Raw genomic sequence first — 14,249 nt, 5'->3', positions numbered from 1 at the left:
GAGATACCAGAACAATAGCTAAAAATGTGTGAGGCTTTTGCTTCAGTTCTAAGTCTTCCAAGTTCATAAAACAGTAATGGCAACACTGCCACTGTGAAAGTAATCATAAATACCAAAAATACTTCCAATTATACTAATGTCACTGATTTACTGTGCAATATACAGTCCTTCACTAGAGGCTAATTCTCCAAATGCATTATATGCATACATATCAATAATTTGCTGTAATATTGGTTGCCGTTTCCCAAAACAGAGGGCTCTTTTTCACTGCTGTTAAGAATGTGTGTCAAAGATTTGCAAATACAGGTGATGGGACACTAGAGGTCAGTAATTTACAAGATAAACCATCCATCACATCATTGGCTTCAGGTAATGCTGGAATAAACAGGCAGAGTGCTCACAAGTGTGGTAATATCAAACCTAGAGGGTTTAATATTTTAGAATATTTTTATTTCTCTAAATCTTTGATTAATAATTAGCAGCAGATTCACTGAAATCTGACAGTTTAGATAAATACTCTCTATATACTGTATTTCTGTAGATTACAATAGTCTGTCTCTTATAAAGTGCAATTACATCAGATTTACTTCCCTTGGGACATGCCACTCCTTCTCAGACAACAGGAAGATAAATACAAGAAAAGTATTTAATTGGTGCATTCATATTGAAAACCACATAGCAAATTATTGTATATCAGAAATTGAATTTATGTAACCTCACACAGTGATACTTGGCCTTTTTTATTATAATCATAAAAGTGGCACAAAAATGAGGTATCAAAATTTTAATTTTTTGAAGGGCCATAGGGACAGAAAAATCACTCAGAACCAGTGATTCCTAAATAAAGCTGCTGTCTCTCAGGTGAAACTTCTGCTGCTGTTCTTACCTGTGGAAAATAATCAGAGATGGAATCCTACAGCACCTCGTACCTGGGACATGAAGAGCTGGCAGTAAATGCTGCTCTGACACTTTGGAAGCTATTGATCTTTCTTTTCTTTCTTTCAAGCTGTGTATGTGTGCACATGTCACAGGTATGCAGAGATAGGTAGGTAGGTAGGTAGGTAGGTAGGTAGGTAGGTAGGTAGGTAGATAGATAGATAGATAGATAGATAGATAGATAGATAGATAGATAGATAGATAGATAGATAGATAGATATGCAAGTGCTCAGGCAACCCACCGATGACCTGATGTCTGCCCCAGCCCTCTTGCTGAAGGGGGACAGGGATGATAACTTGGAAACATTTTCCTTGTCTCCCTTTTGATATCAGGCTGTGAAATCTCCACAGCAGAGAAATTTTGCACAGGTGTAATTTGCAAACCTCATCACTGCAGAAAGTGCAACATTCTTTTCCTATTCCTCAGTTTATCCACACATAAAATGGGATAGCTAGGACTTGCTCAGAACCATTAATAAAGTGTCTTCAAATCCCAAAATAAAAGTGTCATGTAATTCCAAATTATTATTATTATTCACATTGCAGTATACACTAATTACAGCCTTTGAATTCACTTCAGCTTTAAACAGAATTATTATTTGAAGTAAGCCATCCTTCCCCAGCTAAAAATCATAGTACTCTTCTGAAAGAGTTTTTAGGAAGGATAAGACACCAAGAAAATTTTTCAGTCTTTTAGATCTTACCTCAGAAATAAAAGCACCAAGGCTTTTCACATGTTTTAGCTGCGGGGTGTCAGGTACAAATATGCACTTGCCTTTAGATTTTTTAAACTCTTCTTTATAGTGTACCTACAAAGAGAAGAAAAAGAAGTTTAATTGCTCTTAAAAATACACACACAGAAAAACAAACATTGGTTATTTTAACTTTTTTATTATTAGTAGTATTTATATTTTATTTTATTCATGGATACTGTGCTGGGCAGCTTGCAAATACCTCCGGCTGGATCAAATTAAACCATAAAGGGAAGCTACAAGTTCTCACGCACATTACCAGGGCTATGTAAAAGTCACAGAACTCTTTAATAATATAGATGAAAAAGACAGGACTTTTCTCTACATCTAGAGCACATTTTCACGACAGTTGTAGATGTTTTAGTATCTCTAAAGAAAGAAGAATCGAATAATTGATCTCCTTGGTCCTTGATCTCAAAGATAAAAATTGTTTAACTTCTAACAGAGACCTAGCAAGCATAGAATCTGTATAATATCATCAAATGCCCCTTTATGAATTCAAGACTCACATGAATAAATTCAAGAGGCCACTGCTAAACTATTGCCTACAAAGTGCCCAACACTCATGACGTTCGAGTAATTACAGAATTTCTCTAAGACCAAACAAATTTTAAATTGAGGCATTTTTTTAAAATGTGTATGCACATAGGAAACCATGAAAAAATAAAAACATCAGAACACTATGACGGATTTGGTAAGAAAAAAAAGAAAGAAAAAAAAATAAAAATAAAAAAAAAAAAAGCCCAAACTTTTTTTTTAAGCAACCAATCTTTTTCTTACAATGGGGCAAACAGTATGGGCAGGTATAACAATCACATGAGCATTGCTAGAGTCAGAGTAATTGTTTGCATTAGTGAGACTGCAAGAAGGATAAAATCTATGGGCATGGTTAACATGTAGGGACACTCTTTATATACAAACTGCATGAAGAAAGATGGTGAACTATGATGAGATGGACTAAGTAAGTTTTAACGACAGACACTTTACAAGGGTAGCCTTAGATGTTTTCAGTGACATTTCTTTCTTTGTACAGAGAATTGTTTAGATCAATGCAAATTGAATTATTTAGTACTAAGCTTTCATGGTTATTATCTGCTACCATTTCTCTAACCTCATTTTCACATTCTGCCTAACAGCAGCTCAAATTTATGCACTCTAGACTTGCTGACAAGCACTGACAGAAGCAATATGATCTGCATCTGAGCATTACAGAAATATGCAGCCTTAATATCCTCTTTCTCTGAATCCTTAATGGATTTCACAAGTTCTAGTGTATGCTCCTCTACAGCTACTTGGAAACTTATGAGAAGGATGGCAGCTTACACAGATTCAGTTCCTGTGCTATCTAAAGCAAAGTTTGTGTTTACTGAAAAATGGATTAGATAATGCCAAATTTATCTCAAATTCATGACTACTTTATCCTCACGTAAGAAAAAATTTTGCTTGATATTGAGCTCATTCAGATTTGAACTATTGAAAGAATCTACTCATCACTTCCACATCACATTGTCTGCTTTTGTGGATTACAATCTATTCTCAAAGAAAACCTTTTGGTGAACAATGTGTAACATTACTGTGTCATGACTTTATTCACAAAGCCAATGGTTCATGTAACCTGTGTGTGACATCATACACACAGGTAATCACAGAGCAACACACAAAAAGACATTTTTATGGTAAGTATGAGCAGGCACTTACTGTCCAACCTGCACACATGCATTGAAGTTTACAGAGCTGATTGTCTACTGGGTGAATCTGATGGCATTCCCAGTAGAAATTCCTGTAAAGCTGTCATTCTGACAGAGGAGACAGAATCTTGTTGCTCACAACTTAGATAAATCATCCACAGACATCTGAAAGCTGACTGTAATTATATCCATTTTAATTGCAGAGCAATAATTACATTCAAGAATCAAACACAAAAGCTTCCTAAGGTATCGCTTAATTGGGGGGAATGACAGAACATGACTAGAAGAAACAAAACTGTTCTGCTATAGAAGTCATGCTTTCAAAAATACTGAAAGCAGTAAATGACTAATGCCACCTCCTTAATCCTTTATTATTCACATTTGTTACAGTAACCCATGGAAGCCACAAAATGCATACAGACTCAAATACACAATTTAGAGAGAACATATAATAAACGTTTGGTCAAATTCTGATCCAACAAACTCCATTCTGCTACAGTATTGTCCACGTTGCTTGGAATCAGAAAGATGGAAGATGAAACGGGACAAGTATAATGAAGTCATGACACTTGCAGTTATAAAACACATTTAGTGTAAATGATGCAAGGAAGATGTTCAAGAGCTTGCCTATGATTGAAAATAACCAATGAATGGAATGAACAGGCAGAGAAGCTAATATTCCTCTTCAAAGTCAGTAATTAAAAATTCAGATGTCTTAAATATTGAATAGGAAATTTTGCCTGCAAGTGCAAAATTGCCCCCTCACCACAAAATACACTGTTTACATTGAGCAGATCTGGTAAGCCTTGTGAAAAAAATAAATAGGAAGAATTTGCAAATGGTGGCCTGGAGTCACTGCTCTTTCAATATACTTCTGAAGTTCAATAGCTCACTAAAGGCTCAATTTTTCATAGTTCTCTCCAGATCCTTTTCTTCTCCCTGACTCATCATAAAACCAACTCTGACCACACACAACTATCCAGTAAAGTGGATTAAAATTCCTAGACAACCACCAAAACATTAAGTTTCAAGCTGCATTTTTTTCTTAATGGATATTATATGGGAAGTTCAACTTTATAAAACAAGGGCATCCAACTTTTAAGCCGAAACTTCCTGGTTCACCAAGAAAATTCATCTCACCCATGGCCTGTTCCACCAGCCTTTTTCAGGGGGAAAAACAGAAGGGAGACTGTGGGCTAAAGGAAAGACTCCAATGGTAACAGCATAATCCAAGCAGCCACCATTTCTTTTATTCAGGGACACATGCTCATCTAACTTTATTAAAAATAGTTTTTGAGTATATTCATATTAATCTTAACATCAATGGTGTAACTATGTCAACAGTCATCCTGCCAAGATCCACTATAGAACTATCATATCTAAAATACCCATTTTTGTTTAGAAAAACAACAAAAATGTCTGAACCTTCTTATCTAGCTTTTATGCTAGAACAAAAGGAAACTTCTTCCCACTAAGTATTCACCTTTCCAAACTTACATTTCTGAATTTATAATCTCTTATAAGACTAAGGACTGTGTCAGACCACAGATTCATCTAATACAGAATCCTTTCTCTGTGGCCATAGGAATCTAGTGTAAAGCAAGAGAAAATGGCAGGCATACAGTATTGCTATTAAAATATATAGTATTTTTAGTAATCTCCAGCAATTTCAAACTCAAGGTCCTCTTGAGTTAGAGGTTGTGACTAGTACTGGTGGGTCCAGGTGAACAGCTGCACCCAGAATTAGGCAGTCAAAATCCTGCTACTTTGGCACAGTGTTTCCACTATTGGCTCTAGGTCTCTTGGGACTTTGCTGTGTAACAGAGACATCCTAAAGCTAAGTTGGACTCTGTGCAAGGACAGATAAATAGCAAGCAGTCCTATTTGTTTGCTTTAGAGGAAAGGAAGTGCTGGTACCACTCATTACCGCAATTCAGCAGAATCTTCAGAAGGCGGTGTCTGCCATTCTACCAAAAAGGATTGTAATAGTTTGGTCAATTACCTTCTATAATTGTTCCCATCTCTGCTTATAACAGTACTGACAACATCCCACCACATAATCAAAACAAAAAAAGAGATGAAAATACACTACAAGCAAATGGACGAGCTCAATTTCAATGTGGAAGAGAAAAGGCCTGGAGAGGAAGGCAATTCATATAAATCAAACACACATGACAGTTGTGAAAACATCTGTGGAGTAAAATTTCATAATAGAGGGAGATTAAATGGAATGACTGTTGAGAGAAAAAATCCAGGGGGTATCACAGCCACAGAACAAACATCTGCCAACCTCAAATGAAACTGGGGATTTTCTCAAGAACGGGAGCACATAAACACTTCACAGCTTCCCCTATGTACAGCTCAAGGCTGGCAATTACAGATTCACCAAGGACTGCCAGTGTAACACTTTTTCAAAACCATATTGCCAAATTAAAGTCAGCCTGCAAAGAATGCAGGGCAAGCATAACACAGCCCCAGTATCTCAGGCATGTGCACTCCTGGCTCTGCATTCTGATGGAGATGTGCTGACAGCTCCACATCAGAAAAGGACAATCACCCAGTCTTGTGGCCAGCAAGGACACAGGCTGCTCCCCCAAGGTCATCTAAAGGGCCAAACAGAAAGCGCCATAAAACCACTGCACAAATAAAATGTACCAATGTACACCAATCATAAGTCCACATAAATAATAGTATGCTGAAAGGTTCATGCTAAAAAGGATGAGGAATATATTAAAAGTTCTGAATGTCAGTAAGTCAAAAAATGGAAGGTAAGAATGCAAACTCCTTGCAATTCATTGGTCTCCACAATGAAATGTGCAAGGTGAGGAATTTATGCCCAGGTACAAAGGACTTCACTGGTCATTAGAAATTCCATTATAGCAAAAAATTCTGGGAAACAAAATTCATATTCTATACATATTCCATTCAAGCCAATGAAGAAAAACCTACTGATTTCATCAGAGACTGAATAAAGCCCCAAAGCTGGATGTTATTTTTAAACAAAGAGCCTCTTTTTTGAAATTAGATTGGTCTGGACCATTATACATTGTTCTTGCTTTGAAAGCATTAATAACACTTTGCCATTATGCCTGACTTATCTCAAGGAAAATCTAACACACTTGCAGGCTAAATGCATCACAAGTTTTCAGCAAAAGCCCACATCCCTGAACCATTATAAGCAGGAGAACCCTGGCTTGACTTAGCTATTCACCTTAGCTCTCAAGTCCCTGCAGAAAATCCAAGAAAATACAGCCACTCCATTTATCCATTAATTAAGAGCCATAGCCAACATTACTCCTAATGGGTACACAGCAGAGTAATAATTCCTTTTCAGTTAAAGAAAGATTTCCTCAGCATTTTTCAAGGAGTTTTTTTCTTTAAGAACAGTGACCATGTTCAGAAAGAAGCTGCATGGATGCAAATGTATATTGGGTCATATAAGTGCTTCAGGTCCATTTTCATTTTTGCCTTTACAAGAGTTGACAGGCACTTAACGCACCATATGCCCTTTTTTCCCAAAGAAAGCTTGTATATATCTATCAGTAAAAATATTATTAATCTCTACTGCTTCCTAAAGCAGGGTGAGTTTACAAAGGGCTCATCTTGGTGGTCTCTCTTAAGGATCTATCCAATTTTCGGCACTCTTTCTGTGAAAAGTGAAGTAGGAGGTGTATGGACAGGAGGAGAGAGGAAACTTTGACCTTGTCAAATCACACTTTTCACGTCCCAGATACTGGTCTTCTGAGTTGACTACTCTTTTCTGATACACAACCCCTAAAAATTTATACCTAAAATGTAGATTCTGTATGTTCTATTCCCATTAAATCAACACCTAAATATTGTATTACAACATGAGCCAGACACCATTTTTCGGTTTCTTTAGAACATTTGTTGAGGCAAGTCACTCTCTCCTCAGAAAGGTCTCCTCTCCTGCCACAGCTTTCTCACAGGGGAAATATCATTCTTTACACCCATGCGCCCATGAAGGGACAAAGTTTTTTTTTTGACACACTCTCCCAGAGAGAAACAAAAATAAATATCCATCACAGTAAATCTGATCCTGTTACATTGAAGCAATCAGATCTACTCCAATTTAAAATGTCTGGGACCTGGTTTATGGTGTTTATATAACTGATCCACAGTTTTAAAAATCTATAGTAACTATATCAAGAATTAGCAAGCTAAATATTTTTAAAAGATATTCTAGCATTTGAGTGGATTTGTCCTATAAGCATAGTCAATAACAATATGCTGAGCAGCTTTGGACATCTATCAGCACAAACAAAAGATAACATTAAAAATGTATCTTTTATTTTTAACTTCCCTCCTTACATCTATGTATACTGGAACCCAGTTTTGTTCAAACCAATTAAACTGCATAAAATTAGGCTACAACCAGAAAAAATACCACATTTTCCTGATGAAAGCAGCCAAGGCGTTCTCCTGGCAGACACCCTCTGCCTGAGACCCACATTTTGAAACACTCCTTTCTAGGGCCTGTGCTTCCTATCATCCCAGTGCTCTGGAAAGCTCATTCTTTTGTGGCCAATAATTTAAGTGCCAGAGTAATCTGTGTTTTTCTATTATTTTGTGGGCTTTTATTATTTGAGCCTTAGATGGGCACACACCACACTGTACATATTTGAGAAAATATGTATCATAAATATAAATGCATTTGAAAGAAGAAATGCAAATATAAGAGTGCAAATAGTCACCATCACTTACATCACTTATTAATTCACTGCATTTTCGGGCCAGTTCCATATTTCTGTCCTCAATAACAGGCTTGAGGAAGATCTGAAAGAGAAAGGTAATCGTTACAGGTTTATTGTCCTAAAGAGGAAAAATAGAAGGAAATAAGTACTTTGCAAAACTATTGGAGTTTAACTCACCTTTTCTTCTTCCTCCCAATCCTCATTTTCATCCTCCCTGAGATCCTGAATGGCAGACACTCGCATTTTAATACTTTGTGGGAAACAATGAAAACTCTTAAAAGGTTCAGTGCTGCAGGAAACAGCTCAGACCCTCCAGCATGCCTGGAATCAATGCTCCATTTGTGTCCTCCACTGCACTTAACCCTACCACAGCTCCTTCCTTATTTAGGCAGCACTTGACAGTCTTTATCTGAACAATTCAGAGTGAGTGAACTGAAAGGCATTGCAGATGGCCTTGCTGGCTATCACTCACAGCAGAGCTAATGCTTTCTTACTGATAAAATATAATTAAATGACCTATCGCCAGAGCAACTATTTTTAAAATTACTACAAACACAATTAAAATACTGGGATGCAGGTAATTTGTAACATAAGTAATTCAGTAAAACTAACAGGATTGAAAGGGGAACATTGACTCTAACTTTATGGGAAAACTGCCCAATTGTAAGATTCAAGGCATCAGTGACTCTAAAATCAGTTATGACAAAACTTTATTTTACTGTCCCAATAATAAGGCTTCTTGTTTAAAAAAGCACACTATTCTCATCTTCAAGTAGATGTAACTGTTAGTCTATTTTTTCAGAATTACTTCTTTTCCACAAAGCTTATAGAAGTCTTAAATGCTTTCCATAATCATGTCAGCTGCAGGTTAAACCTGTGCACACACAGATACAGACAAGTCTGTATTACAAGTATACACAACAATGTATTCACACAAACATGTATTTTCCTTCACTGTTACAAACTGTCATGGTCTGTAGTCTAAAAACCAACCTTTTTCAGTATGAAGTCACTGACTCCAGCTGCAATGAAACTGAAAGATATCCTGATCTTCATGGGTGCACTGTCAGTGTTTACTTCTGTAAAACAAGCAAGAAGGTATCAAAAGACCAGTTGGAGAAACTAGCATTTTAGTATCATTTTTTTTTTAAACTGAAGCTTGTATATTTCTCATTCTGTAGAGGTCAGGATTTTGAAGTTCATCAAGCAAAGTCATTCACCACTACATGGCTTTGCAATCAGGCAAGGATACAAGGAATGTGTGCTCCTAAAAACAACTCTTTAAAGAATTTTAAGTACGTGTGCCCACACACCATGCCCAGAGTTTGTTTTTATTTAAAAACACACATTTCCTTACAAAAATAAACATTTCAAAGATGAGAAATAAATACAGCATTTGATTTAGTTAAGGTCTAAAAATCTGAAAATTTAGGAGCAAAGGCAGGAACTGCTTTCAGCCGAAACCAAGAGAGAGAACTCTTTATACATTAATAGTACAGAAAGCTTCAAGACTTTCCATTCCATTCTTAAATATAAGTTCCTAAATTTCAGGTTTGAACTTTCAGCATTGTAAATTTCCAATTAAAACCTAGAAGTCTAGTTTGCATAGGTGAGAATTACCTGGGATATATGCTGACTGCTTTTGGAGTCCAGGAGGCTTCATCCTGGTGGAAACAAATGGTTTAGTCTTATGAGTTTTCACAGTAAGAGGTCTTTTTTGAAGATTATGGCTACAGCAAATATACTCCTAAACAACAGACTCATGTATGATTTTAAGGACCACATGGTAAAGAGACAGAGTACCTACAAAAGCGTCAGACAGAAATGCAGCACTAGAGCTTCTATTTGGGATTTTTGTGATAGTATTGCCAATACTATATGCTTTCAGTGCAGTTAACTTCCTTTTCCTTACTACAATTTACTACAACTACTTTTTTTTTTTTAAGTGGAGACATTGAAAAATATTTAGGAGCATACAGGAAATTATTAGTAGCTGCAAAGCTTGTTGAACATAGGGAAATCTTTTGCTATTTTTTACACTGGAAAGCAAATATGGTCAAATTTACAATAAAGCTGTTAGTGTTTTGGGGCAAAAGGGAAGTGTTTGGCTTTTTGACATGCTTTTAGTACTATATCTGGTGGGTTTTCAGCAGCTGGACAGGAAAACATATATTAATTCTAGTTCTCCTGCAATAGCTTCTGCATAATCAAAATCTGCAAGATAACTTTTGGTCAGTCATGAAGTGATGAGACAGTTGGACTACACAGTCACTGGAATTCCCTTCCAACAAAACTAGTCTATTCCATTCTTTTTTATCCTATCTGTAACAGTTTTGATACAATTCTTTTTCTCTCATTTTTGCATGATCAGGGTCAGGCAGAACCAAGCATTCAAATACCCTGTGCCCCAAGTAACTTCCATAATACAAGCATTAGACAGCTGCTATAACTCATCAACTTATAATAAAGAAAAACATAACATGATGCACAAAGAGAGTAAGGGAAAAAATCACAACTAACCCAAGTTATCACAAATAACTTGTGTTATCACAACTAACACAAGTTATTTAAAATTCAACTTTTCACATAACCAATGCAACAAGATATTATATGACACAGAAACCTGTCTCACTTTTTTTCATTCTCTTCAAAACACTGAATACCATAAGAAAACATTTGCTATGCAATAAAGCAAGCCTGTAAACTTAATTCATCCAGATATAATTCAGGGAAGAATTTGTTAGGACCATTTAAGAGTGGCATAGTTTAGAAGTGCACGGTGATTCAATTAGCAGTCTGCAAGTCATGAAGAATTATAGAAAGGCTTGAGAGGGAAGGGACTTTAAAGATAACCCAGTTCTAACCCCGCTGCCACGGGCAAAGGTGCCACCCACTGCATCAGACTGCTCAGGGCCCTGTCCAGCCTGGCCTTGTTGAAGTGGCCAGGCATGGGAAAGATGATTTAGCTACTTCTATAGGAAGAAATAAAGAATTTAGAATCAGCAGGAATGTTTGGCATTGCAAATGTGTATGTACATTTCCAATATTTCTAAAATTACTATAAAAATACTAAATCTAATCAGAATAAAGGCCCAGTTAAAATACTGAGCTTTTACATCCCCAAAACAATTATGAACTATGTTGTAGTAAAGATTACTTTTCACCTACAAAATCTTCAATTTTACCAAAACCCTCAAGCTGACACTTCTGAATAATTTTCCGCTGTATATAATGCAATGATGCATAATCTTTTGTTCTGGCATAAAACAGCACAGATTAAGCAAAATCCAATTGCACAGAATTTAAGAAAACACTGAAATGGAGTGCTAAGCTGTGTGTACAAATGGGTTCTTCAGGGAAGCACCCAACAAGAATTAAATCAAATTTTGTAAGAAAATGGTGTGTAGCTCCACATTTCTACTTCCACACTCCTGAAAGGACCTTTCACATCTTAGTTCAAATTTAGTCTATGATTACAGAAGCCCTATACCTGCAATACACAACCTTTGCTTATGCTATGAAAGGAGACATTTTGGTCTCCCAGTACTTAGAGCCATCATTCCATGTGTCAGTGTGCCGCTGGCAGATGATATACAGAAATCCTCTAATTTTATGGATTCCAACATCAGTGTACTATTTCTTGTCACAGAAGATCACTCAAGTACCTGATGTAAACACATATCTGCTGAGGAGGCAGAAGAGGAAGAAACATGGGGCGTGAATGAGCCCAAATCCCCCTGAGCGTGAGTTGGGCCAGAGTGGGAATAGTTCAGGTGCACAGCTGGGCAGATTTCCCAGTTTGATCACACATGGCTGAGTCCACATCTGGCCAGAGCCCCACCATCTCCCGGTCCCTTTATCAGTCTTTCAAGAAATACATTTGGGAATTGTTAGCCTGGAAAGTTGAAAGGCTCATCTTGTTTTGGCCCTGATACACATAATAACTTAGCAGTGATTCTCAGTTGTGTCCCTGAACAAACAATACATCTGGACTTCTTTGGCATAACCCCTAAAAGACTTCTGATATATTCAATATCTATATGTACTGCTGGGCTGAAAGGACTAGTCTACCACTTCACAGAACAGCAGAACAGCTATGATTGCCCTGGTAAAGATACCAGAAACCTCATAAAGTCAAACTTGTTTAATGCAGAGTTCCTCATGGGGTACTTGAACATAGGCTGCAAACTAAGGCCCAAGGTGTTTCAGTTGAAAATCTGCACATACATACACTGAGATGTATGTATATTATGAATATAGTCCTTTCAACTCTGGACCGAAAACATAAAAAAAACAGAGGTAAAGGTAGTGCTTTAGCTACTCTGTTTCCAGTCAGTTAAAAATCAACCCACAGACATCCCTGAAATTAAAACGTTCTTTTCTGTTCTTACTGGACATACACAGACATCACCAAAATAACTACAATCAATTCAACACAACACAGATGGTGGTGTCTTTCCAAAAAGCACACAAGGCATTTTTAAGTGCTGAGACTCAATCACTTCTCTTTTCCAGAAATACTGGAAGTTCCTAGCAGCCTTGCATAAGGAAGTTCATAGTTAGGCTATCAGCACCAAAATCAAAACCAGAAAAATGCAAGGAATCCCAGCCTGCCAGTTTTAACCTCCCTGAACATGAAATACCAATTCACATTAACTAGAGAAATTCAAGAGATTACTCTATTTAGAGAAAAAACTTACCCACGAGTTTGTATCTGTCAGATCATTAACACTGCACTCATCATCAGCACTTCAGAACCTGTAAATACCTCATGGCTCTAAGCTAGGATTTTCATTCAATAAAAATTATTTTATTCAATTTTTTTTTGTAAAGCAGAGAGTGGCAATGATATTTTTAAGGACAAATACAAATGAGATGTTAGAATTCTGATTTCTGAATCCCAGAAAACCTAATGAATTTTCAATGTCTAATAGATACAGAAACAGACACTGTCTAGCCTAACTGGATTTTGATGGCAGAGCATTTCAGATGTCTGTATGGTACACAACTAAAATAATATCCTATCTAATCTAGATACCAGAAGCCATGTAACCTGAATTAATAAACTTTTTTCCACACAACTCATTATCCTGAGAAATTAACTGATTCAGAAGGGAGAGTATGTATCTGGGCACAGGCTTATGACATATAGATGTAGCCTTACCTGTGATGAGGAACAATACATTAAAATAAACCAAAATAAGCCATTAAAATTACTCCAAAACCTCCACTTCATTTTTCTACCAATATTTGTAATTGCTTACTATGTTTACACAGTACATTTAATGCCTCAAAACAGTATTTTCTGAGTGGGATACACAGTTCTATCTACATTTTCCTAGTTTTTCATTTGTCAAGAAATTACATCCTCAACAATGAGGGAATCTGATATTTCCACTCCCTCAATATTTTCAGTTTAACCAGAGGCCTGAAAATCTATCCCTCCTACAGCCCCTTTTGCAAGCTGATGGATCAGGAGCTGAGATGCCACATATGACTGCACTGCAACTGTTCAATCCCTCCACCTGACTGCTGTGGCTTTTCCCTTTCTTGTCATAAAGCCCCTGTCCCCTTACTCAAGTGTTCACCAAGGAGTGGCAGCCCACCAGAGCTGACAGCTCTGGGGCACAGCAGATGAGCTCTTCAGCACTCCCAACTCTTACCAGAGCATTACAATAATGAATAGTCGGGATATTTTTCCTACAGAAGGCAGAGCCCCAAAGCTCCCATGTGCTGAATGCACCCACAGCCGGTGCCCTGGAACCTGTGGGAGGCAATACACATCCCAGCTTCTTCCCTCTGCTCTGCAGCTTGTGACTCAGAACTCATAAGGCTGTTCTACAGGAGATGGATAAATAACAAACTCATCAGCTGACTGGGTTACTGTGTGAGGTGTCCATAAAAGCAAAATCACATTCAGCAGAAGAGGGACTTACAACTTTTCTCTTAATGCAGAAAAGTTTGGATAAAAGATCAAATTTCTCTATTCAAAAAATTTCCATTTTATGCAAAACTAAATCCTCCTATATACAGGAGTATATAAAGTTTGGAAATTCTGTTTTTCTACAAATCCCAGATAAAATCATTCATGATTGTAGATAAAAAGTATGAAGCCAGTAATAAACAAGTTCCATTTTGCCTCAATAAATCCTAAAAAG

General features: G+C 36.9%; 1 protein-coding gene across 7 annotated transcripts in view; it reads right to left on the bottom strand.

Moving 5' to 3' along the window:
* Window positions 1-14,249, bottom strand: part of NEBL (nebulette) — a 246,579-nt gene that overhangs the window by 83,276 nt on the left and 149,054 nt on the right. For 3 of the 7 annotated variants that reach the window (XM_058045718.1, XM_058045709.1, XM_058045727.1), the window contains 5 exons: window positions 9,712-9,755; window positions 9,085-9,170; window positions 8,269-8,313; window positions 8,102-8,173; window positions 1,641-1,745 (listed from right to left, as the gene is read on the bottom strand). The exons of 2 other annotated variants lie outside the window; for them this stretch is intronic. In XM_058045718.1, coding sequence (XP_057901701.1) covers window positions 1,641-1,745; window positions 8,102-8,173; window positions 8,269-8,313; window positions 9,085-9,170; window positions 9,712-9,755 — 352 coding nt within the window. Of the gene's footprint in view, window positions 1-1,640; window positions 1,746-8,101; window positions 8,174-8,268; window positions 8,532-9,084; window positions 9,171-9,711; window positions 9,756-14,249 lie in introns of those variants that run through there. 2 more of the 7 variants (XM_058045736.1, XM_058045744.1) reach the window with 2 other exon arrangements.

This window comes from Melospiza georgiana, chromosome 1 (assembly GCF_028018845.1).
Source record: "Melospiza georgiana isolate bMelGeo1 chromosome 1, bMelGeo1.pri, whole genome shotgun sequence".
In the NCBI taxonomy this organism is placed as follows: domain Eukaryota; kingdom Metazoa; phylum Chordata; class Aves; order Passeriformes; family Passerellidae; genus Melospiza; species Melospiza georgiana.
Note: the sequence above shows the minus strand (reverse complement) of the source record. Positions and strands in the feature narration are given on the sequence as shown.